At 36.5% G+C, this 26,548-nt stretch overlaps 1 protein-coding gene across 2 annotated transcripts in view; it reads left to right on the top strand.

Moving 5' to 3' along the window:
- Positions 1–26,548, top strand: part of GSK3B (glycogen synthase kinase 3 beta) — a 199,096-nt gene that overhangs the window by 103,552 nt on the left and 68,996 nt on the right. For both annotated transcript variants that reach the window (XM_004436530.3, XM_004436531.3), the window contains exons 4-6: positions 10,477–10,587; positions 18,241–18,371; positions 24,892–24,998. In XM_004436530.3, coding sequence (XP_004436587.1) covers positions 10,477–10,587; positions 18,241–18,371; positions 24,892–24,998 — 349 coding nt within the window. The remainder of the gene's footprint in view (positions 1–10,476; positions 10,588–18,240; positions 18,372–24,891; positions 24,999–26,548) is intronic.

The following is a 26,548-nucleotide window of genomic DNA, read 5'->3' as shown; positions in this document are numbered from 1 at the left end:
GTAGCTTATTGTTCAGTCAGTGTTTGGTCAGAGGTTGCTTGTCAGCCCCTTGTGCCAGTGATGCTTCTGCTGTGCATTTATGTATCTGTGTGCAGCTTGTGTGCTTTCAAGACTGTCCCACATCCTGCTCAGCCTAGCACCTGTGCATGTCCTTATTTACCTCCAGAGATAACTGCAATCACAAATAGGCTCTTTTTGGCCAGCCCTTTCCTTGGTTCTCTCTATTAAACTTTTGGTGTCTTGTCTTTTTGCTTGTGTCATGGACCTACTAGCCCCCTCTTAACTGCTCTCCACAAAGATCTCCATTGTTTTTAGTCAAAGCCCATAGGCATGGAGTTCTCCCTACTGTGTTGCAAATAAAGTCAGTCACATAGCAGAGCACATAGGTTGCCTTTCCCCCTGGACAGAACCCCTGTTTTACTGCATTAGAACTGTGGATGAGGACTCTCTTTTCCCAGAGTAACACCCCCACTTTATGAGGGGACACTGGAGGAGAAGCAGTGGCAGCCACTGGTCTTCACAGCTCGCCTCTCCCAGCATGGGAGCTCTGTCCTATGAGCAAGTTTGAGAATGAGGCTTTCGTTGCCCCAGCCTGCTATGTCTGGAGTAGAACTTCTGACTTACTAGTGAGGACTGAGTGGAGGAAGGGAGACAGTCCTCTTGGCTGTGCCCAGCTGGAATAGATCTTTTGCAGTTTGGAACTGGAGGGATGAGAGATGCCACTGACAGCCTGTCCCTTCTGGGGTGAAACCATGGCCCCAGACTGGGAGCTGAGGGGAGGAGGAGCTACCCGTCTTCTTGGCCGCACCTCTCTGGAGTAGAGTGCTGGGTAGAGTTTCCCAAATACGGAGGTAGGATGGCAGGGTAAGGGAGCAGGCCTTTGCTGAAATGCCACAGGCTCTTGCTGTTCTTACTGGGTTTTGTTTAACCCATTGACTTCCCAAAAGGTTGCAAGAGTTTGGGCTTTCACAAGAAGTGTGTTACCTTGCATATTGGACAGTGACGCTGTTCCAATACTTAGTTCTTTCAGATTGAATTTTCTTTTCCAATTTGATAGGTGAAAAAAGGTAGCTCATTGTTATTTTTACATTTCTTTAATTATGAATGAGATTGAGCATCTGTCTACATTTTTGTTACCTATTTGTGTGACCATCTATTCATGCCCCTTTCCATTTTTTCTATTGGAACAGTAGTCTTATTGACTTTCAGGAACAATTTGTATTTTATTTTATTTATTTATTTTTTTTGTGAGGAAGATCAGTCCTGAGCTAACATCCATGCTAATCCTCCTCTTTTTGCTGAGGAAGACTGGCTCTGAGCTAACATCTATTGCCAATCCTCCTCCTTTTTTTTTTTTGCCCCCCAAAGTCCCAGAAGACAGTTGTATGTCATAGTTGCACATCCTTCTAGTTGCTGTATGTGGGACGTGGCCTCAGCGTGGCCGGAGAAGCGGTGTGTTGGTGCGCGCCCGGGATCCGAACCCAGGTCACCAGTAGCGGAGCGCGCGCACTTAACCGCTAAGCCACGGGGCCGGCCCACAATTTGTATTTTAAACAAAAACAAATTAGCCTTTGTCAAGTGGGGCAGAGATTTTTTTTTTGCCAAATTGTCATTTTTTAAAATTTGATTCTGTTTTTTTAAAAAGTATGAAAGTTGTACGTTTTTATGTAATCAAATTGGCGTTATTTTCTTTAATAGCTTATAGATATTTTGTCCTCCAAGATTTGCAAACACACTCATGTTTTCTGGTACATTTATAGCTTTTTTTTTTTAACAAAAGAAAAACGCTTTGTTAATTTTGGTATTTATTTTGTTGGAAGGGGTGAGACAAGGATGAAGCTTGTCCTAATCATTGTTGTAGGCTGGGTGCTCATCCTCCTTTCCCTATATCCTTCCCCAGTCTCCCATGCAAAAGGATATTTCTCTTTTTCCTAATCCACACTCACTTTGCTGTTAGCATTATTCCCATCTCTAGCCAGCCTGGCACACTCATCAGAGAAAAGATATCTATTTTGAAGTTTTTTTGCTAGTCCAAGTTCCCAAACCCAATTCTGAGGAGAATCTTGGGCTACCATGATACTTTGTTGAATGTCTTATTACTGGGTTCTCTGATATGCTGCTTTATATCTCATCAAATTTTTAGAAGTATATCGTGATTCTATTTAAAACTGTGCTGTCAAGCAGTTTCGTTTCTTTGACCTCAAAAATCATCTGGAGATAAAAGCATCATATGGTATCTGTTTTCCAAATGTAGGATGTAGTTGTTCCAGCTCTTGTTAAGTTGTTGTTAGGTGTGATCAAAATTTCGTCATTTAAATTTCTTAGTGAATGGTTTTGGAGTGGAGTTCATAGAGGAGTGGTTATCAGCAGTTAGTAAAGTCACACGCCGCATAATGATGTTTTGGTCAACGACTGACCACGTATACGATGGTGATCCTATAAGATTAGTACTATATAGCCTAAATGTGTGGTAGGCTATACCATCTAGGTCTGTGTAAGTACACCCTGATGTTCACACAACGCCAAAATCGCCTAATGACACATTTCTCAGAATGTATCCCCATCGTTAAGTGACGCGAGACTGTAGTTTATTAATAAAAGTGATAACTAGGAAAACTGAAGCATTGAGAGATATACTCCCTGAATTGTATATCATGTAATTTTTTGGATGTTTCTGAATAAGATCCACTTTATATACTAGCAGATTCCTTTTAAAGGATTTGTTGCAGTGACTCCTTAGCAAGGTTTTTGGAAGCCTAGTAACTTCTTTGAAATTAGTACTTTCTCATTATGTTAGTAGACTGTTTTCAGTATCTCCATCTAAATGGTACTTGTTATGTGTTGTATTTCTGTATTTGGCTTTTAAAACTTAGAGTTAATCTGTGAGTATTTAGGTATTCTGTCCGATAAACCAAAACAGAGATTACATTAAGAAAAGAGCAAACCTGAGATATTTCAGAAAATTGCAAGTGATAGAAATGCTCAATCATAGTTATTCTCTCTTCTTGAAATATTAACATCCCAGTCACATGAATTATCTTTGCACAAGCCTCCAAACGAAATTACTTTGGGAATGTGAAAATATTAATATTTTCTCTACTGTGATGGTGTTTCTTAGGGGTGGATACTCTCTCCCCAGGGATTATTCCTGTGACTATTTAATGTACAGCAGAACATCTGTAAGTTTAACAAGAGCGTCTAAAGAACATATATTGTTGAGCCCATTTATTTCAAATCAAGATTGGTGGCAGCATTATTGGGTGTTTGTTTTGGTTTTTGGTTTTAGGACCCAATCAGATTTTAAAAAAAAAGGATTTGATTTGAATGCAAGCACAGAGCCATGAAGTGAAATGGTAGTTCACAGAGTTTTTATGTATAATGAGACACTACCAGTGTCTCAGAAAATGAAGACAGTCAAAATGACAGCTTTTAAATGTCAAAGGGATATTTTCAACATACCTACAAAATGAACAAATGTCCTCTACGGTTCGAAAGAAAATTGCAAGTTTTTGATGATTAATGGAGTGAATAAACAAAATTTATTTGAGCAAAAAGATAGGCTTATGTTAATCCGCAAAGTACTTCTAGTCTAAATATAATTTGAGCCCCCATATTTCTCATAGTGTAGTAAATTAGAACATTCAACCTATAGCAGACGTGGTTTCATTAACCTTCCTTTGATATGTTCTCCTTTATTAATTTTATGAATAAAATATACTGCCTAAAATGGGATATCATCAGTATGTCAAATGAAGCCTGAACTGTACAAAGTAGAGTGGAATTATCTTTATTGATCTGAACATAATACTTCTACTGTAACCTAATATTGCATTAAGTTTTTTATTAGCTGCATTTCAGTGTTGGTTCCTTTTGAGTTCTGTTCAGTTACTCCTATCATTTATTTTCCAGGTGAATTACTGTCAAGTCTTATCTGTCATTCTACATAATAAATTGGGACTTTGATTTTAATCGCAGGGCTTTATATTTATCTTCGTTAAATTTCATATTGTGGGTTTGGCTTAGTGTTCCAGTCTATTAGAGTCCTTTAAATTCTTATTTGATCTTCCTTTTAAGCCATTCTTCCTAGGTGTCAATCTTAGGTGGTTGTATTGAAGTCAGAAATTGTAAACTGACTGCCACATCCATTCCCTGATGTGTTTTATTTGGCTAGCATATTCTGCTAATATTTTTTTGAATTAGAATGCTTTTAGTTAAGTCTTGTACTACTATCTGATTTACCAACCACTGCCCCTTGCTGCATCATACATTTTGGCTTCACACATTTACATTTGTTGCTTAGCCATTGAAGGCATTTGCTTTTGCAACCCCTAATAAATGAAATTATTTATGAAAATATTGACTGGGACAAGGGAAGGACAGAACTTGTAGCCCTACAACTAAAAACCTCCCTTGAACTTGGCATTTATTTTTTAATCTTTTTATTTTTCACTTTCATATGATTGTTTAACAAATGAATTAAATTATAGTACAGTGCTATACATGTCTCCAGGTCATTCATAAATATATCACGATTAACTTTTTCAAATGATTTATTAAAATCAAGAAACCTTGTAATCACATAATAGTTAAAAAAAGGATAACTTCAACATTTGTGTTAATGACCTTTCTAAAACCTGAGACTCACCATTCCTTGAGTTCTACTTACACAGCAATTCCTTTGACACCAATTCAGCATTCTGTTTGTTTATTCTCTTTATTGGACCTCACCTTCACTTAGAACTGATTCTTGTCTGAATCTTGGTCTCTGAAATTTTCTTCTCTTAGCCTTCAGCGTTACTCTTGCTACCCTCAGTTTTACATGCAAGAGACTTTATCTCTTGTTTTACAAGAAATAGGATCATCTCGCATACACTTATTTTACTTAGATTTCTCCTAATACCCGGTCACTTATTCTACATGTACAGGAAAAAAAATGTGGTATTGTTTTTTTCTAAAGATGATAATAGTTAAAATTTGAGTCTTTATTATGTGCCAGGTAACGTGCTTAAAGAGCTTTATACGGATTTCTTATAATTTCACGACAGTCCTTTAAAGTAGATAACCATTGTTAGCACTGTTTTACGGGAAACTGAGGCTTAGAGAGGTTATATAACTTGCTCGTGGTCACATAACTTGCAGTATCAAATTCGGGACTTCTGTGTAGTTTTGTGTGACTTATGCTAACCTTGCCTGTTAATTATTACACTGTATAGCTTCTCTGTGTTCTTATTTCCCTCTTCTTGTGATGTTCTTGCTTCCTCAGTTATTCCTTTTCTTTCCTTTCTTTTAACTTTATCCTTAACTCAGCTTACAAATAAAGTTGTATCTCTTCTAGCCATTAAAAAATACAAACAAAAATACTTCAACAGTTTTTCTTTGACTTTGCTTCTCCTCAAGTTACCAGTTCACAGCTCTTTCCTTACTTTCACCACCAGTGATTTTGTAAGAAACTAAATTAACTGCCTCCTGTTCCTCGCCTGCCATTTGCTCACTCTTGAACTCAGTACAGTTTGATTGCTACTGGAACCATGGTCTGAAACTGCTCTTTTCAGGACCATCACTGAACCATGATACACCAGATCCAACAGCCTTTTCAGTCCTCATCTCTCCTGCCATTGAAACACTTTGCTATGCCACATCTTATCATTACTGAAATTTCAGCTTTGGATCTTTCTCTTTTTTTTTTTAAATTTATTTATTTTTCCCCCAAAGCCCCAGTAGATAGTTGTATGTCATAGCTGCACATCCTTCTAGTTGCTGTATGTGGGACGTGGCCTCAGCATGGCCGGAGAAGTGGTGCGTCGGTGCGCGCCCGGGATCCGAACCCGGGCCGCCATCAGTGGAGTGCGCGCACTTAACCGCTAAGCCACGGGGCCGGCCCTCAGCTTTGGATCTCTTGACGCTAGTCTTTCCTTGCTTTTTTATGCCTCTTAGTTCGGTTTCTTATTCTTTGCTAAGTTGTCCTCTAATGTCATTGGCTTCTTAAGTTTAGTGTTTCCCAGGATTCCATGCTCAGTCCTTTCCTCACTCTCTTAATGTACACACTCTTCTTAGGTGAGGGAGTCTATTCTCAGGGCTTCAGCTATTGCCTAAATCTCTAGCTGTACTCCACTCTTGTTTCCTGAGTTTTGACTTGACATGTGTTTCCAAACACCTCTGGACCATAGCCGCCTAAAATGTTCTGAGATATATTAAGTAAAAATTCAACTAACTTTTTCCCTCACACCTTTTTGCTCTTTATGCTTTCCCTATCTCATTACCTGCCTAGTTACCCAAGTTTGGTGACTGTTAAATTAATCCCAACTTCCGTGTTTCTTAGGTTCTCTGTTACTCTCTTGTGTAACCAGCCAATATGCCTGCCCCACCCCCCACCTCCCTTTTTTAAAGTCCTTATTGCCTTATGCCTTGGTCTAGGCCTTGGATTCTTGTAGGTTTCCAGCTGCTCATACTGCCTTCATTTTCATCTTCTCAACTTCTCCTCTCTTCATACCCATTTTTCACAGTGCTGTTTGAGTTAAAATAGACCTGTCAGACTGTCATCCTAGTTTTTAAATAATAGCCATTGCCTCTGAGCTTAATTTATTCAGCATATATTTATCAAGTACCTACTCTGTGCTAGGCACTATTCCAGGTGGAGACAGAGCAGTGAACAAAACAGACAAAAATCCTTGCCCTCATGGAGCTTAGTCTAGTGGACGGAAGCAGACAATAAAAAGTAAACTATGTGGTTAGAAGGAGATAAGTATCAAGTAGAAAAATAAAGTGGGGAAGGCAGATGGGAGTTTGGGGTGGAGGAATGGGGTTGCAATTTTATTTTATTTTTTTGATTTTTTTTAAAGATTTTATTTATTTATTTTCCCCCCAAAGCCCCAGTGAATAGTTGTAGGTCATAGCTGCACATCCTTCTAGTTGCTGTATGTGGGACACGGCCTTAGCATGGCTGGAGAAGCGGTGTGTTTGTGTGCGCCCAGGATCCGAACCCGGACCGCCAGCAGCAGAGCGCGAGCACTTAACCGCTAAGGCATGGGGCCAGCCCTGGGGTTGCAATTTTAAATGGGGTGATTACGGAAAGCCATACTAAACTGGTAACACTTGAGCAAAGCTTTGAAGGAGTTGAGGCAAGTGAGCTGTGTGTGTATCTGGGGGAAGAACATTCCAGACTAAAGGACTAATCAGTACAGAGGCCCTGAATGTGAAAGCCTGCCAAATGTGGTCAAGAAACAGCGGGAAGCTATTATGGATAGAGATGAGTGAGCAGTGGAGTAGAGGACAGGGAAATAAGGAAGTACGTGTGTAGGACCTTGTAGACCATTTATAAGAATAAATCTTAATGAAGTGGAGTGGAAGAGATACAATCTAAGTTATATTTTGTTGATATTACACTGTAAGGGTAAAGGTAGAAGCAGAGGGACCATTTAGGAGGATATTGCAGTGGTCCGGTTGAGAGGTGATAGTGGCTCAGACCAGGGTAGCAGTGAAGATGGTAAGTGGTTACATCCTGGATAAATTTTAAAGGTGGAACCATTGGTATATTTTTGATATATGGATATAGGGAATGTGTGTGTGTGTGAGAGAGGGGGAGGGGGGGTTAATGATGATTCTAAGGTTTTTAACCTCAGCAATGTTAAGTACACAATTGGATATACTAGTTTGGAGTTAAAAGCAGAGGTCTAGGATATATATGAATTTGAGAGTCATTAGTGTATAATAGTATTGAGCCATTAGACTGGATGAGATCATCAAGGGAGTGAGCTGACATAAAGAACAGAGATCTGGGGACTGAGCCCGGGGATCCTCCATTCCTTGAGAGATAAAGGAGAATACCAGAAACCAGAAGTGGAGAGCAAGAAGAGCTATCTTTATCTTTAGGATGAAAACCAGAAGAGTATAGTGTCCTCAAACCCAAGTAAGCAAGTGTTTCAGAGAAGGGGACATGATCAGCTATGTCAAGTGATAGTGCTAAGTCAAGTAGAAGGGAGGGTTAAGATGATGACTGAAAATATGGTATTGGGTTCAGCAACAAGGAGATTCTTGATTTTTTTTTTTTTTTGAGAAAGATTGGCCCTGCCCTAACATCTATTGCCAATCTTCCACTTTTTCTTTTTTCCTCCCCAAAGCCCTAGTACATAGTTGTGTATGATAGTTGTAGAGTTATAGCTCTTCTGTGTGGGATGCCGCCTCAGGATGGCTTGATGAGCGGTGAGTAGGTCTGGGCCTAGGATCCAAACTGGTGAACCCCGGGGCCGTGGAAGTAGAACACGAGAATTTAAGCCCTTTGCTGTGGGGCCGGCCCCTGGAGATTATTGACCTTGATAAACGATGCTGGTAGAGTGGTGGTGGTGGTGAAATTCTACTGGAGTAAGTTTTAGAGAGAATGAGAAGAGGTAGGTATTGGAGAAAGTCAGTTTAGACACACCTCTTTTGAGGAATTTTGCTGTATAAGGGGGCCAGAAAACATGGTGGTAATTAGTGCAATTAGAGTTTTTTTGACTATGGGAGTAATAACAGCAAGCTTGTGTGCTGATTGTAATTCTCCCACAGAAAGAGAATAATTGATGCAGAAAGACAGGAAAATCACTGAGGCAATGACTGTGAATAGGAAAAGCAGAAGCATATGTAGCAACGTTTGCCTTAGAAAGGAGCTTGGTCAGCTTATCTCCAGTTGGAGAAGTGAAGGAAGAGCATATGGGGATAGATGCTGGTAGGTGGGTACATATAGTGCTGCAGGCAAGGTCATCAGCTGAGGGTGAGGATGGGAGAAGAGGTATTGGAGGTTGAAGGGACGGAGAGAAGAAATCAAGTAATTTGGAAAAATGAATGGACTAGGCAAAGGTAGTATGATTGCTGAGCTGATTGAAATTCTTGTTGATGAATTTAATGTGAGACCAATCAGCACAATTTTAGCTTTCTTTGCGGCCCTGTTCAGCTCTTTGGGTATAGGCATGGAATGAGTAGAAAGCTGGATTTAACCAGAGTTGTCGTTTCATCAAACAAGTATGATATAAGAGAAAGGTATATGCTAGAGCGGACTTGGCAAATTTTTTCATGAAGGGCCAGATGTAAATATTTTTTATTTTGCAAGCTGTGTGGTTTTTGTCACAACTACTCAGCCCTGCCATTGTAGTCCCAAAGCAACCATAGACAATACCTAAGTGAATGCGCATTGCTGTGTTCCTATAAAACTTTATTTATAAAAATAGGCAGCAGGCCTTTGCTGTTGTTTCCTGACCCTCATGTTAGAGAGAGAGAGGATAATAATAGACCATGGAATTTAAGCTGGGTATGGAGGGAAGAGGGGAGAACATGAAAGAGTGAGGGATAGTGAAAAGGTAGTAGGGTCAATGGCATGCTATCTCACTCAACTGTTTCCTGAACTCTGCTGTACTCTTTGACTCCACATCTTGAATATAGTTTTCTCTCTGCCTGAAATGTTCCTTTCGTATTCAATTCAGATGTCGTCTCTTTTATACCTGCACCCTTACTTCCTCTGCAGTGGCTACTGACATATAGAAAATGCTCAGTAAATGTTGAAAATTGAAATTCTCCACTTCAGTTTGGTAGGTAAGATCACTTCAAATTGGGAAGATTGTGAAAGTTTGTTTACCTGCAGATTTTCCCACTCAGTAGCCAATTCTAGGCTTGAACACAGTGATTCTCAACTTTGTTTTCTGCTTCAGTTTACCTGTCTGATATTATTCACGTGAACAGAGTAAGAGTAGTGTTCTGTTCCTCTTTTCTAATTGGTACTTAGTTGGAATTCCCTTCTTGCTCTCCACTGATCTTGGATTGGTGTCTTTATGCTGCTGAGAATGGATGTTTAAACATATGACCTGCAGTAAACTTGTGAGTGTGGTAACTCGCTGCCTTATAAGTTATTCTTTTTCTTTCAGTTAACTGTAGAAGACAAGTGGTTGTTCTACTAATTATAGATTATCAGATAACCATAGAGTCTTTTTATAGAGGTTAGAGAAATTTTGAAGAATATTCCAACTTTCTGTATTATAGTTGAAGAAACTGAAGCCCAGAGAGATTAAGTGACTTCCATACATCAGCAGATGTTAGCAGCAGAGCTTAAGGCTAGAAATGCACATTTCTTAGTTCCCAATTCAGTACTCACTCTACTGTCATGACACCTTTCCTGATAGGATTATGAGAGCATTGATTTTCAAACTAGAAAACATGAAATTTTATGACAGGTGATACCCTCTAAAATCATATAACCAAAATAATAGTTTAAATATGGTTAGAAATCTTAACAGTATTGAAATGGCTATGTTTTTTCTATGAAGTTATTGGTAAAAAGGAATGGTAGACTTGTTTTTACTATTATGGTTATATTCTGAATTAATTTTGTATAACTAAAATTATAAATGCATAAATCTAAAAATCGGAATAAGTGATTATATAGAGAATTTAATTTGAATATTCAAAGAGTAGTTTTAATCTTGTTTTTTTGTTTTTAATAAACTCTTTCAGAAGGATGAGGTCTATCTTAATCTGGTGCTGGACTATGTTCCGGAAACAGTATACAGAGTTGCCAGACACTATAGTCGAGCCAAACAGACGCTCCCTGTGATCTATGTCAAGGTATGTAAAAATGGAACAATTTCCTACTTTAGAAAGTGCTTATTATGAGCCAGGGAGAGTGCTTTGTGTGTTTTAACTATATTTTTGCATCTAATACTGAGGGAAAAAAAACTGCAAAGTAGATATTGTTAGAGCTTCGTTAAATTCTTGTACAGTTTTAAAGTGTGAAGGCTTCACCTTTTAAACTTTCATGACTGAGGTGTTAAAGATACTTGTCATCTTTCGGACAAGTGAATTTTTCACAGACAATTATGAATTTTAATTCTGCTAGCCCTAGCACCATTTTATTTAATTTGATACCCTTTTTGTGCCACATACTGAAATAGGAGCAAGGATATCATGTAAAATTATAAAATATAGTTATAGGTATGATCAAATTCAACGTTTTATTGCCATTTAGAGATATATTTATTGTGTTGTACCTGAGGTTTAAACTTCTGATAATTTTAAACATGCACAGACTATCAAGGTGCTATTTAATTTTTGGTACCTAATATCAATGTCATCTTGTACTCATAGCAAAGTGGCTTTATCCAGCATAATTCTCATTAAAGTTGTGGTAGTTGATTAGAAACCGATTATTATTTTATCAACTATGACATTGTGAAAATTAACTAGGAGTTAAATTTGAAAGTTCAGATATTTAAATATAATTTTTTGCACTTTATCGTTTATAGAAATGACTCTAGAAGATAAAATGACAATGACTCTAAATGTTTTAAGATCAGAGTATTGAAGTTTTACTTAGTAGTTAAATTTTAAACTCTATAATAATAAATTGGGTACCAAAGGAGGACTTTGGTAGCTAGATGATTTTGGCGAGGCATCCAGGATTCCTCTTGAATTCAGTGTTAGGAATTAAAAAATCTGATTCTGTCATAATTTTATTTGGGCTCATCAAAACTTGGTTGAGGTTATGGCTAAATTGATGATAGTAGGAACTAAAAGACAGTTTTTCTACTATAAATTTACTCTTGTGCTGTGTTATGGTTTTAGAATAACAGATCCTATTCAAGATAACCAGCACAATAGTATATATATCCTTTTGAATTCCCTAAATCTAGAATAATCTTTGAGCTTCTTAGTTTAGAATGGTGATGGTTTCATTCTACCTATCCTGTGGTTCTTATTCACTGGCACATTTATGAAGCAAAAGAAACCGTAGATTTAGTTCCTGAAGACCTAGTTCTGAGTCCCAACTTTGCTACTTAGTTAAGTGCTTTTGGGCAAGTTACTGATCCATTCGCTACTTAGCTTCCATGTTGGTAAAATTGTACTTATTTCTTTCTGGCTCACAGTATAGCCTTCCTGGTCTATAAGATGACCTTAACATATGAGAAAACATTTTTGGTGCTGTAAAGTACAAGTAATAGATCTCAACACTAGATCAAAAAGTAACATGTTATGGACATTCAGTAAGAGGTGCACAGTGGTTAGACCAGTTTTTGTTCCAATTCTGTAATTCAGCAAATAAATGCTAAATAATTGCAGAATAATGTGAAGCATAATAAAATATTTTATTCCTCTTCTAATAAGGAGAAAAAAACTACACAAATAACTATAAAACAAGAAAAAAATAGTGTTATGCAAGTGGGTGAGAGGCTGGAAATATCATATTCTTTTGAATTGGCAAAATTTCCTTGGAAAAGAGAGAGATGTAGTAATACCTCTGAATCTACCCTCCAAATTTAGTTAGTTATTAGCAGATCTTTATTGATCTTTAGCTAAGCAACACCTGTATTTCCACCACTTCTTAACATAAAATGTGCCAAATTATTTTCTTTTCCTATATCTGTCTGCAGAAATTTTGCTTATTTCAGGATCTTTTCTTTAGTCACCCTAAAAATTTGTGTTTATTATTGAAGATTTTAATAGAGAAAATAGAATAATGAACCCCCATGTACCCATCACACATCTTCAACAATTATCAATTCATGGTCACTCTTGTTTCGTTTATACCACCCTCTACTCCCCACTTCCTTTATTTTGAAGCAAATCACAGATATTATTATTTTCATCTGCAAGTATTTCAGTATATATGTGTAAAAGATAGGGACTTTCTTTTTAAAAATATAATTACAATACCATTGCTTTTTGTTGTTGTTAGTGCCATCCAGTTGATTCCAACCCCTGGTAACACTGTGTACAGTAGGTGGAACCCTGCCTGGTCTTTTTGTGCCATCCTTTCACTTTCCAGCACTACAACAGACAATGCTCTGCTGCTATTCACAGGGTTTTCATGGCCAATTTTTCGAAAGTGGGTAGCCAGGTCCTTCTTCCTAGTCTTTCTTAGTCTAGAGGCTCTGCTGAAACCTGTCCACCATGGGTGACCCTCCTGGCATTTGAAATATTGGTGGCATAGCTTTCAGCATCACAGCAACACACAGCTACTATAGTATGGCAACTCACAGACAGGTGGTGTGGTTCCCTGCCCGGGAAATGAACCCAGACCGTGGCAGTGAGAGTGCCACATCTTAACCACTAGACCACCAGGACTGGCTACCATTGTCTATGCCAATAAACAGTGTTTCCTTTGTATCATTAAATATCCAGTTACTGTTTAGATTCCCAATATGTCTTATACATATTTTTTTAAGTTTCTTTGTTCGCATTGGAATCCAAGTAAGGTCCGTAAATTATAATTGGCTGATGTGCATCTAATGTTTCTTTTAATCTATAGGTTTCTCTCTCTCTCTCGCTCTCTCTCTCTCTCTCTAACTTTGTTGTTAAAGAAACTAGATCATTTGACCTATAGATTTTTGGTCTGGATTTTGCTGATTGGATTACTGTAGTGTTATTAACGTGTTCCTCTGACCTCTGTATTTCCTGTAAAGTGGTGATTAGATATATTTTTGTAGGGATCAAGACTATTTCATATGTAGTGTTGAGTGCTTTCCTAAGGAAGAACATAGTCTTTCTTTTTGTGATGCTTGTAGCTGTTGATGATCATTGCCTAAATCCATTAATTCGTCAAGGGTCACAAAATGTCGATATTCTAATGTTGTTATTCCTTCTTAATTTGTAAGCTGGAATAGTTCCATAAATAGAAACTTTTCCATGTCAACTCTTTGGTTACCTTGAGGTACAGTTTGTATAAGAAAGACAGGATATATCTTTGATTATTTCCCTTTATTTACCAAAATTTTTAATAATTAGTTGGTTCCATAGCATCCTCCAAAGGTGACCAATGAGGTATTTTGTTGTTGTTTTGTGTGTTTGTTTGTTTTAAAGCTTCTTGCATGAATCTTAACAATCTTTGATAACTTCCTTGCTTTCTGGCATGACAGTGTTCTAGGTTTATCTTATACATTTCTTCCTCAGACTTGGAATCAGCCTTTTCTTCAAGGAGACCTTATTCTTTTAGTGGGAAATGGTGTTCAGAGACCAAAGTCAGGGTGCTAGGGGTGCTAATTGCCACAAGGTTGGTTATTGTTTCTGGGTCTTTTTAGTGGACAGAGCTAGGAAGTATGTGGGTAATTTTTTCAAAGATAAAGTGCATCTTTTTTTATCCCAAAGACAAATACACTATGAGTTCATATTGATATTTCTAATTAAAAATTGGAGGGCTTAACAATCTTATATCTGTCTTTCCTTTCTCTTACACTAAAAATTCCATTTTGCAATGCCAGTATAATTACTTACTGTTCTGTCCTACACTCTACATACAAAAGTCTTAAGATAACGATACCAACACTACCACTATCAGCTGAAAATAATTTCAAATCTTTTTGCAGCTCTTTTTAGTCCCGTGGTATATCCCATGAGGGATGAACAGTCGAATTTCCTTGTTTTAAAGAAACATTGAATAATTCCTCTTTGTGTGATTGTGCCTCACTAAGCTTTATTTCATTTTACTTTTATTATAGATTGTGTTTTAAATTTAAATTTTACATCAAAATTAATATAAAATATTTATGTGGTTCCAAAGTAAAGTCTACAAAGCAAGGTATATACAGTCAAATAAGTTTACCTTTTATTTGTTGTCTTACCCCATTGCTTCCCTCCCACAGAGTTAAATGTTTAAAATTTTTTGTAATTTATTCTACCATTTTTTGAATAAGCAAATGTGGATAGTTATTTTTTCCTCCCTATGTTCTTTTTATGTAAATGGGTACATTTTCTTGTTACATAATGTATACATTTTTCCTCTACCTTGCTTTTTTAATTAAAAATATATCCTGGAGATCACTCTGTATTGAGATAGATAGATAGATAGAGATATTTTGCTTCCTTTTTTACAGCTGCATGTTAATCTATTGTATGGCTGTATCCTAATTTGTTCAGCCAGTTACCTATTAATGGATGTATTATTTTTCCCTTCCGTTTTGTTTGTTTGTTTGTTTTTGGCTATTACAAATAATGTTGTAGTGAAGAGGCTCGTGCACGTCTCTTTCTGTCTTTTTGATAGCATATATTTGGACAAGATCTCTGGCACCCTATATTTTAAAAAAGAAAATAAGATTATTATGCATGTTGAAGTTGGCATACAAAGAAAGATCTCACACTCCTTTTTCGCCCTTGTGGAAAAAAGAATGGTTCTCCTATATAACCACAGCCCTTCCAGAGTCAGAGCTATTGGCCCTGGACATTATTCTTTGAGGACACAAATCTATTCTTAGGTTTAAGGGTCTGAAAAGATAAAAACATTGTCTGGAATTGATAAGTTGATCTCATTCATGTATTCATTCTACATAGTTTTATGAAAACTATTTTTTTTGTGAAAAATCTTGGATTGGGAGATGGAAATCTCTTGCTTTCATGGACCTCGTCATCTAATAAGCACTTGTGTGGCATCCATGTTACCAAAATGGCAGCTGCAGTTCTTTGTGATTGTTGACTTTCGCTTTTTCTGAGGGAGTTGAATATGTTCTGTGACCTTACTGCTTCATACCTCTTTCTTCACCCCTTTTATAGTACTGATCATTTTATAATTAATGATGGTTAATGTACAAGTTAAAAAGTTTTTGAGCACCTTTGCTTTTCTAATGAACGCCTTTTATATAACTAAGTGGATTTTAAAATACAACTCTAAAACAGTTGCCTGGCAAATCATTATTGTGAACTTGAATTTTTTTTTAATTGAAAGGAAGGACGTATTTAAGGAGAGGGTCTGAGTACACAGGAGAGCTGGATGCACTTTTGTGAATCAACAAAATTGTTATTCTATTATTTGTTTTAAACAGGTTTAGTAGCACAAAGGAAGGGATGTTGGACTTGAGTTAGATTTGATCATTTTAAAACTGTGTTCAAATTATATTCACACTGTTCATTGGGCCTCAATTACCTCTCCTGTAAAATGAGGATAAATATATATCTCACAGAGTGATTGAAAGAATTAAGTCAACAAATGGGTAAAACACACTAGTGCATGTTAAATAAATGTCAAATTTCAAAATGTGCTAAATATCTCTGAGTTTCTAAGAGTTTATCATTCTAGTCTTTTACTTAGTGATCAAACTATTTAATAATTACATTTTTGCATTTTAATTTAATAGAATAAATATGTCAAAATAAAGAATTTGTCATTAAGAAAGGTATACTTACCCAAGCCACTAGAGAATATTAATTATGTGGTATTGGAAAAATTGCGTAACCTCTGCCTCAGTAGTTTCATATGTAAAATAGAAAATAGTAGTAGTACGTACTACATATACATGCAAATAATTACATAATACACGCAAAGCACTTAGAATAGTGCCTGGCACATGATAAGTTGTTTTTCTTATTATTGTTATTGCTATCTTTCTACTGTAGAAAGCCTTTCAGTTTTCCTGTAAGTATACTTTTACAGAGTCAAACAACAAAAAAAGATTGCATATTTCATTCTTGACTTTTCAAAAGATAAACTGAAGAGAATGGGGATAGAGTAAATCTTCCAGACGAACAAATACAGTAAAAAGACACCTTAACCTCATTTAAACTCTTAAGCATTTTTGACAGAGACAACATTTTTTTCCCACTGATTTTTGCTGGCCCTGACACAGAGTTAGTAAAATGTGTCTTTTAGAAAATTAATGCCTGTGAACTCAATTTCTTATGTGGGCTCATTTTTCTTAGGGGTAGTGAATTAAACTCTTAGAAATCTGAGAGTGAGCTTTAGGACTTGGAGATTGATTCTGTGAATAATGATACAGTAATAGAATTATGAAGCTTTTAAAAAGTTGCATGGATTCCTTAATTCTTTAATTCTAACTTTGGTGGCAAAATGCTGACCTTATTGAAGATCTTATCTATACATTTTATATCATGCTTCATTTTAAAGAAGGCTTAAGCTTTTCCAGCTTTAGTTCAATATAACATTAAGGATGTACCAGAATTCAGCTGTCTGCAGTTTTCCTCATGCCTGTTTGAAGGAGAGTAAGTGGAGAGTAAGTCTCATGTTAACTTTAATTAAGTCTTAACAGTAACTTCTAAAGATGGTGCCTTATGTCAATGTTTTATCTGACCTTTAACTGTCTTTTTTGTTGTTTTTTACCGAGACACTGGTATCTTTGGTTTGAATCATTTCACAAATTCTTTCCATGGTATATAACTTTGGGGTAGAGGTCAGAAGGTGAGTAGTCAGAAAAGTTTAAAAGTGAACTGGAACACTGATTTTGGGATAAACAGAAGGTTTAAGATACACTCACTTTCTTCATAAAGTCCCTCTCTTCCCCAGTCAAGAATCTGATTCTTTCTTCCATGCAGATCCAGTTTCTCACTGTATCTTTTTTTATAATAAAATCGAAATATTCTTTTAATTGGTGTCAGTAGTCAGCTAGGATCTATTTCTTTTCTTTTTTTTTTTTTTGTGAGGAGGACTAGCCCTGAGCTAACATCCGATGCCAATCTTCCCCCTTCTCCTTGAGGAAGACTGGCCCCCTAGGCTAACATCTGTGCCCATCCTCCTCTACTTTATATGGGACGCCGCCACAGCATGTCTTAGCAAGCGGTGGCTCGGTGCGCACCTGGGATCCGAACCTGCAAACCCCGGGTCGCCACAGCAGAGCGCGCGCACTTAACTGCTGCGCCACCGGGCTGGCCCCTAGGATCTATTTTTAAACGGCATTTTAAAGTCTACTTGTCTCTGAAGAATATTAACGGGAAGAGTGGTGATGCTATTAACAAGGTTACTGATGTCTTGATAGGTCGTCGATTATAGATTTTCTCAGTCCACATGTGAGTTTTCCCAGGCCTCTGTATCGGTAATATCTGGGGCTGACATCTCAGAATAATATTATTCTAAAGGTGAAACTGCAAATACTTTTAAAGAATGATGAATTTACAAAAACGGCGACTTGGCTTCTGGTGTAAACATTGTTACTTATTAGTCACATGATTTAGAATACCTCTCTGAGCTTTTTATCTGTGTTAAAAAAAATGCTCATCTTTGCAGGCTTGTAGTGAGATGTTATTAGTAAAATAAAAAATTATACAGCTCATTATAAAATTTCCTTTTTTAAGTTATTAAAGGATGGTACAAATATAACATGTGGTTAATGAAGCTTTAGTTAGCTAATTAAGGTAGAAATGACATGAAACTTGTTAAAGATTGAGTGCTAACAATCCTCAGCATTTCACTTGTTCTGTTCCTGAAATACTTTATTTACTGCTTAAGGATTCTGATTTGTTTGGAATAGAAAGCATTCAATTAATTTTTACTATTTATTCCAGTTGTATATGTATCAGCTGTTCCGAAGCTTAGCCTATATCCATTCCTTTGGAATCTGCCATCGGGATATTAAACCACAGAACCTCTTGTTGGATCCTGATACAGCTGTCTTAAAACTCTGTGACTTCGGAAGGTAAGCTAGCTCTCTTTTCTTCTCCCTTCCTTCTGTCCTCTCCTACCCCACCCTCTCCCACATGTGCTCTTTTAAAATATATTCTTTTTACAATGTCAGTCTAAAAATACTGTTTTCCCTATTCAAGGAGTATAAACTATCGCAGTTTCTTGTGAGGGTAGTTTTGGTAGAGTCTGTCAGAATTATAAATGTGTACAGTCTTTCATCCAGCAGTTTAATTCCTAGGAATTGGTCCCTTAGAAATACTCACACATTTACAAAATAGCACATATACAGGTATTTTTGTCATAGTATTGTTTATAAATGTCCGTCAGGAAAATGACCAGATAAGTTATGGTACATACATATATATTGTAGTACATGCAGCCTTGAAAAAGACTGCAGTAGCTCTCTATGAATTGAAAAGGAATGACCTCTAAGAATATTAAATTAAAAAGCAAGGTCAAGACTTGGTATATAGTATGTTATCTTTTGTGTTTTAAAAACACAGAGTATAGCCATATGTATACAGATATATGCATGGCTTATTTCTGGAATGATATATAATAAACCCATAACGTTGATTGCCCCTAGGAAAGGAAACTGGGAGTATGTATAGTGTAGTTGGAAAACTTACTTTTTTATTGATAATACTTTGGTATTGTTTTAATTTTTATAATGTGTATATATTCCTTTTTCAATAAGAACTAATTATTTTAAAATATTGAGTATTATATACTACTATGTATCTTTTTTTTTTTTTTTTTGATTTTTTCTTTTTTTATTGTGATAAAACATACTTAACATAAAATTTACCATTTTTATGGGCTGGCCCAGTGGTGTAGTGGTTAAGTTCGCATGCTCCACTTCGGTGGCCTGGGGTTTGCAGGTTTGGATCCCGGGCGTGGACCAACACACTGCTTGTCAAGCCATGCTGTGGTGACATCCCATCTAAAGTACAGGAAGATGGGCACAGATGGTAACCCAGGGCCAATCTTCCTCAGCAAAAAAAGAGGAGGATTGGCATCAGATGTTAGCTCAGGGCTAATCTTCCTCTCACACACACACACTCACACACACAAATTTACCATTTTAATCATTTTTTGGTGTAAATTCAGTGGCATTAAGTACATTCACAATGTTGTGCAACCATCACCACTATCTATTTCCAAAACTTTTTCATCACCCCAATCCAAAATTCTGTACCCATTAAACAATAACTCCTCATCCCAAACCAAAATTCTGTACCCATTAAACAATGACTCCTCATCCCAAACCAAAATTCTGTACCCATTAAATAATAGCTCCTCATTCCCTCCTCCCCTCAACCCCTGGTAACCTCTATTCTACTTTGTGTCTCTATGGATTTGCCTGTTCTAGGTACCTCATGTAAGTGGAATCATACAATATTTGTCCTTTTGTGTCTGGTTTATTTCACTTAGCATAATGTTTTCAAAGTTCATCTGTGTTGTAACATGTATCAGAATTTCATTCCTTTTTATAATATCCCATTTTTGCGCAATATCCCATTTTTTATATATACTGCAATTTTTTGTTCATTTTTTTTTTTTTAAATTTTTTGTTTATTGCAGTAACATTGGTTTATAACATTGTAAAAGTTTCAGGTGTACAACATTGTACTTCTATTTCTGCATAGATTACATCATGTTCACCACCAAAATACTAATTACAACCCATCACCACACACATGTACTGAATTATTCCTTTCACCCTCCTCCCTCCACCCTTCCCCTCTGGTAACCACCAATCCAATCTCTGTCTCTATGTGTTTGTTTATTGTTGTTATTATCTACTACTTAATGAAGGAAATCATATGGTATTTGACCTTCTCCCTCTGACTTATTTCACTTTGCATTATACCCTCAATGTCCATCCATGATGTCACAAATGGCTGGATTTCATCGTTTCTTATGGCTGAGTAGTATTCCATTGTGTATATATACCACATCTTCTTTATCCATTCGTCCCTTGATGGGCACTTAGGTTGCTTCCAAGTCTTGGCTATTGTGAACAACGCTGCAATGAACACATGGGTGCATGTACCTTTACAAATTGGTGTTTTCAAGTTCTTTGGATAAATACCCAGCAGTGGGATAGCTGGATCATATGGTAGTTCTATCCTTGATTTTTTGAGGAATCTCCATACTGTTTTCCATAGTGGCTGCACCAGTTTGCACTCCCACCAGCAGTGTATGAGAGTTCCCTTCTCTCCACATCCTCTCCAACACATGTTGTTTCCTGTCTTGTTAATTACAGCCATTCTGACGGGCGTGAGGTGATATCTCATTGTAGTTTTGATTTGCATTTCCCTGATAGTTAGTGATTTTGAACATCTTTTCATGTGTCTGTTGGCCATCTGTATATCTTCTTTGGAGAAATGTCTGTTCAGGTCTTTTGCCCATTTTTTAATTGGGTTGGTAGTTTTTTTGTTGGTAAGATGCATGAGTTCTTTATATATTTTGGAGATTAAGCCCTTATCAGAAGTATGGTTTGCAAATATCTTCTCCCAATTGTTAGGATGTCTTTTCATTTTGTTGATGGTTTCCTTTGCTGTGCAGAAGCTTTTTAGTTTGATGTAGTCCCATTTGTTTATTTTTTCTATTGTTTCGCTTGCCCGGTCAGACGTGGTGTTTGAAAAGATGTTGCTAAGACTGATGTCGAAGAGCGTACTGCCTATGTTTTCTTCTAGAAGTTTCACAGTTTCAGGTCTTACATTCAAGTCTTTAATCCATTTGGAGTTAATTTTTGTGTATGGTGTAAGGTAAGGGTCTACTTTCATTTTTTTGCATATGGCTATCCAGTTTTCCCAACACCATTTGTTGAAGAGACTTTCTTTTCCCCATTGTATGTTCTTGGCTCCTTTGTCAAAGATTAGCTGTCCATAGATGTATGGGTTTATTTCTGGGCTTTCGATTCTATTCCATTGATCTGTGTGTCTGTTTTTGTGCCAGTACCATGCTGTTTTGGTTACTACAGCTTTGTAGTATATTTTGAAATCAGGGAGTGTGATACCTCCAGCTTTGTTCTTTTTTCTCAGGATTCCTTTAGCTATTCAGGGTCTTTTGTTGTTCCATATAAATTTTAGGATTCTTTGTTCTATTTCTGTGAAAAATGTTGTTGGAACTTTGATAGGGATTGCATTGAATCTATAGATGGCTTTAGGAAGTATGGACATCTTAACTATGTTAATTCTTCCAATCCAAGAGCACGGAATATCTTTCCATTTCTTTGTGTCTTCTTCAATTTCTTTCAGAAATGTTTTATAGTTTTCGGTGTACAGATCTTTCACCTCTTTGGTTAAGTTTATTCCTAGGTATTTTATTCTTTTTGTTGCAATTGTAAATGGGATGGTATTCTTAGTTTCTCTTTCTGCTACTTCGTTGTTAGTGTACAGAAATGCAACTGATTTTTGTATGTTGATTTTGTATCCTGCAACTTTACCATATTCGTTTATTACTTCTAAAAGTTTTCTGGTGGATTCTTTAGGGTTTTCTATATATAAAATCATGTCATCTGCAAATAGTGACAGTTTCACTTCTTCCTTTCCAATTTGGATCCCTTTTATTTCTTTCTCTTGCCTGATTGCTCTGGCTAGAACTTCCAGTACTATGTTAAATAGGAGTGGTGACAGTGGGCATCCTTGTCTGGTTCCTGTTCTTAGAGGGATGGCTTTCAGTTTTTAACTTCAGAGTTAACCTTCTTATAGCAGTGTTTTGTTCCTTTTTCTCTTATTATAATGTAGTCTCTTATTCTCCCTTTTTTCCTGCTAATTCCAATGTACTTTCTGTTTTCTTAAACTCATTCCTTGGTAATATATTGTGTACTGAGACTTCATGCTTTCCATCCCCATAGTATTCAGCATCTTGTGCCTCTCTGATCTAACTTTTCAACGTGAAATCAAGCCTATATTTCCATGTGACTCAGGCAGTTAACCTTCTACTTCCTGTCTAGTGTAACCACCTAGAGGAATCTCTCCTCTCAGTCCCTAAGACATCTCTACATAACTTGGATTCTCTCCAGTTTTTTTCATCCTCCTCACAAATTCTTACTTTTCAACTCAGCTCTTTATAGATAATAACCCACACCTGCTAATATTTGTTTTTCTCCTTTGTAATACTTTTACATCAATGCACAGTTAAAATTTTAGATTTAATATAGGGTATATTTTCTGCAGGCTGTCTCTTGAGAGAGAGTCTAAAAAACAAGCGCATCTGCTCTGTTGTGAGTTAATTCTTCTTAGTTTCACAAGGGTATCCTCTCTCAGACCACCCCATTTTTACAGTTTCCTAATTTCAGACACTTATCACAGGATCCAATTGATTTAGCAGGCTATAACTCTGTCCCTTCAACCTAAGGAAGGGTGAAGGATATTAAATCAAAACTCTTGTTTGGTGCTTGAAACAAAGTACTACTACTTATTATCTGTAGTACAAGCTGTCCAAATCCGATGAGTCTTATTGTTATGGGGTGTGTTCCCCTCTGGGAGTGACTGACTGGTATGGGATTATGAGACATTAGGTTTAGTAGAGTTCTGTTCTCACCTTAGTTTCAGAACACTGTTGTTATATGCCATTCTATTGGGACATAGAAATCACTTTGTTCTAATAAATTTGGAATAAGGATTTCACTTGTATGGTAATAGCTGATTTTTAATAGCTCTGATAACAAAGCTGCCTTTTTTGTTTTTAACAGTTGGTTTAGGCAAGTAGAGTTTGAGATACACTTTAGATTCTTTGTGCCAGGTTGGTGGTGACTTGAACAAAACAGTATTACTCCCTAGTTAGTAATTCTTTACTGGATGAAATAAGAGCCTGGAAGTAAGTGAAGGGCTAGTTGGGCTTTTGTAGGACTGTATGTGACCTCTATATTGGATGCCCTCAACCCTCAAAGAATGAGAAGTTATAGCCAGCCTCACCTGATAAGAAAGAAGGTAGCTCCATCAAGTAGTGAAGAAATCTGTGGGCACAGAGTTTCCAGTATTACCTTTGGTATCTTACAGTGACTTTTCGGATATAATTGGAGTCTGTCTTGCTAATAAAAAAAAAAATCCGAGGCCAGCCCCGTGGCTTAGTAGTTAAGTGCTTGCGCTCCGCTACTGGCGGCCCGGGTCTGGATCCCAGGCGCACACCGATGCACCGCTTGTCCAGCCATGCTGAGGCGGCGTCGCACATACAGCAACTGGAAGGATGTGCAACTATGACATACAACTATCTACTGGGGCTTTGGGGAGAAAAAGGGAAAAGAAAAAGGAAGGAGGATCGGCAATAGATGTTAGCTCAGGGCCGGTCTTCCTCAGCAAAAAGAGGAGGATTAGCATGGATGTTAGCTCAGGGCTGATCTTCCTCACCAAAAAAAAAATCCTTTATAAGGTAGAAAAGTTTTAGCAGTTATGCTGAAAAAGTGTCTTAATTTTCATGCAGCCTAAAAATACAGATTAATATTTATTTATGAAATGGTTGCCATGTGTCAGTACTTAGGAATAACGTTAAAAAATAAACTGCCTCCCAACTTCTAAACTTGTGATGAAGGAAGAACAGGTTAAGGTCAGAGTTATCGACTAGAAATAAATGGAAGAAAAGAGCTCAAACCCTTAAACCCTTGTGACTACTTTGATCTGTCTCTACTCTGATTTTCCTGTACTTTTACCTCAAAATTTTCTTACTTTTTCTTGTTACTTTTTTACTATTTTGATTTTGTTGTTTGTATTTATTTTCTGTATTTATCTTTCCTATTATTGTATGTCAAAATGGTTAGCTTCGACAGCAGTTTATTTATTTCAGTGTGTCTTCGAGTTATCGAGAGACATCTTAAAAGAAACTAATTTTAATTTACTTTGATGTTTAAAATACATGCCACAAAGTATTTTGGAAGGAAAGTTAGATTAAGAGAACATGTAATTAAACTTAGGAGAGCAAAGTTAGAATTCATAGGCTGTGAATCATCTCTGCCTTAAAGGAGAGGGCCTTTTTTATTGGGTAATGAATGTTTAAACAGTTAATAAATTGACCGAGATGATGAAAAAATAAAGTAGCTTGGGTCTGTAAGATATTCACTCTGAGCTAGAAGTCAAATTATAAGAAAGTGGCCAATTTCTTACCCTTATAAAAAAACATATTGGTTAAGAAGTCTTTATCCTTATAATCTATTACTATGCTTTTTGGTGGGCAGAGGTACCTTTCACTTTTCTGTCCTTCCTTCTTTGTGGAGGTGGAGTTCAAGGAACAGAGGACCAGAAGAAATTTAGCACTTTTCCTTTTGTGACTTTTTATCTCTTTTTCTTAGGTGACAGTTGATAAATGCATTCTTTAAAAATTACTGTTCTTTTTTCAGAGTGATATGTTAAAATTAAAAGTTTCTTTTGTCAGAGATAGTTATGGTTCATATTTTCTTTTTCATATGTTGTATGATTGGAATTATGTGAATCTTAGATAAACATTTAGTGTTGTGAATGATAGCAATTTAGGTTCTTTTAAGATTTAGATTTAGTTTAAAGAATTTCTGCTGTTTGTTTTTTTATTAGCGCAAAGCAGCTGGTCCGAGGAGAACCCAATGTTTCGTATATCTGTTCTCGGTACTATAGGGCACCGGAGTTGATCTTTGGAGCCACTGATTATACCTCTAGTATAGGTAAGTACTGACTCTGAATATAAGGACTTATAATTATTAAGCTCATCTTATTTTTAGCAATTTAGTATTACTAATCTATACTTTCACTTAAATATAAAGATGAATATGCCCTAAAATGCTTCTTCTTAAAGATTGATATGCAAAAATATGTAGAATTTTTAAAATTTCATCTTTTAGAATTTAAGATATATTTACTAGTCTACTTTTAGGTTTCTTGGATTATTAGAATAATAAAGCTGTTTCTTTATGATTGCATGATTCCTTTATGATTACATTTGTTTTTAACTTAAAATTTCAAATAAATCATAAGTATACTTTTTTCTTTTTTTTTTTTTTTAATTCCTCTGAAATACTCATTTCTAAGCTTGATCACCAGTTGGAGAATTTGTATCCATTAAGTTTATGTTGAAAGTGATAGGGTGACCATATTGTTGACATTTCTACTCTGCTGTCTCAATTGGTTATTTAATTTTAGGTCAGCTCAAAAAAAAACAATTCTGACTTTTTCATTAGTGGTTTGGCTAAATCCACTGATTCTGTAGAAGTCTTCAGGAAAGATCTTTAATGATAGTAGGAATTCAATAGACACAATTTACTTCAATCTTCATTGACCTCCTCTTCTAACCCATTTTAGCTCACTGGTAGGAGTGAATATAGAGATATGACCAGCTGGACAGGAATAGGAAGCTAAGAAAGGCAGAGCAACCTTAGGCTAGGTGTACAGGTGGAGGTCAAAATTATTTTATTGTTACGTATTGTTTCTGAAGAGAATTCCTTAGTCCAAAAACAGAAACAAAAGGATACAAATACCGAGCAAACAAACCAAAAAATCACAGTAACAGAAAACTAAGAAAAACTAGAACTTGGACAATTTTTGTCTTTTGATACAAGTAGAAATTCTCTGATATGAACAAAGACCTCTAAACGTAAACACATTACCACTTTTATTTTGCCAAAGGGCCAAATGCCAAAGAGCATTTTGGTTTGTGCTAAGGGGCCAGCAGTTTTACCCACCATTTCTTTTGCACCATCAGTGCAAATGTCAACAAAGTGAAAAAGGCAAATAACACCTTTGCCCTTTAGGGAGGGAGCTCTGCAGACCGTACTTTGAGACCTGTTGCACTGGAGGATAGAATATAATAATGTGTATGTGTGTGTGTGTGTGTGTGTGTGTAATGCTTAAAGTTTCGTCATGGCTATGTTATATGGTATATGTTAAGGGACAAATGAGAAATAGTGAAAAGGATATTTTGGTTGAAGGAGAACTGGATTTGAGTTCCAGGTTTATTATTACTTAGCTAAGCTGTAAAGTGGAGATTACTAACAATTCTGCCTACCTTTCTGAGTGGCTCTGAGGATTAAATAAAATGTTAATGAAAGTACTATAGAAATGTAAGGTGGTATTCTTTTTGTGGTATTTGTTAACTTGCCTCTCCCCAAGAGCAAATTTCAGCCCTTTATCTTTTTTATTTATTTATTTATTTATTTTGTGAGGAAGATCAGCCCTGAGCTAACATCCATGCCAATCCTCCTCTTTTTGCTGAGGAAGA

Source organism: Ceratotherium simum, chromosome 15 (assembly GCF_057802395.1).
Source record: "Ceratotherium simum simum isolate JZ-2026a chromosome 15, ASM5780239v1, whole genome shotgun sequence".
Classification (NCBI taxonomy): domain Eukaryota; kingdom Metazoa; phylum Chordata; class Mammalia; order Perissodactyla; family Rhinocerotidae; genus Ceratotherium; species Ceratotherium simum.
This window is presented reverse-complemented; position numbering and strand designations above follow the sequence as displayed.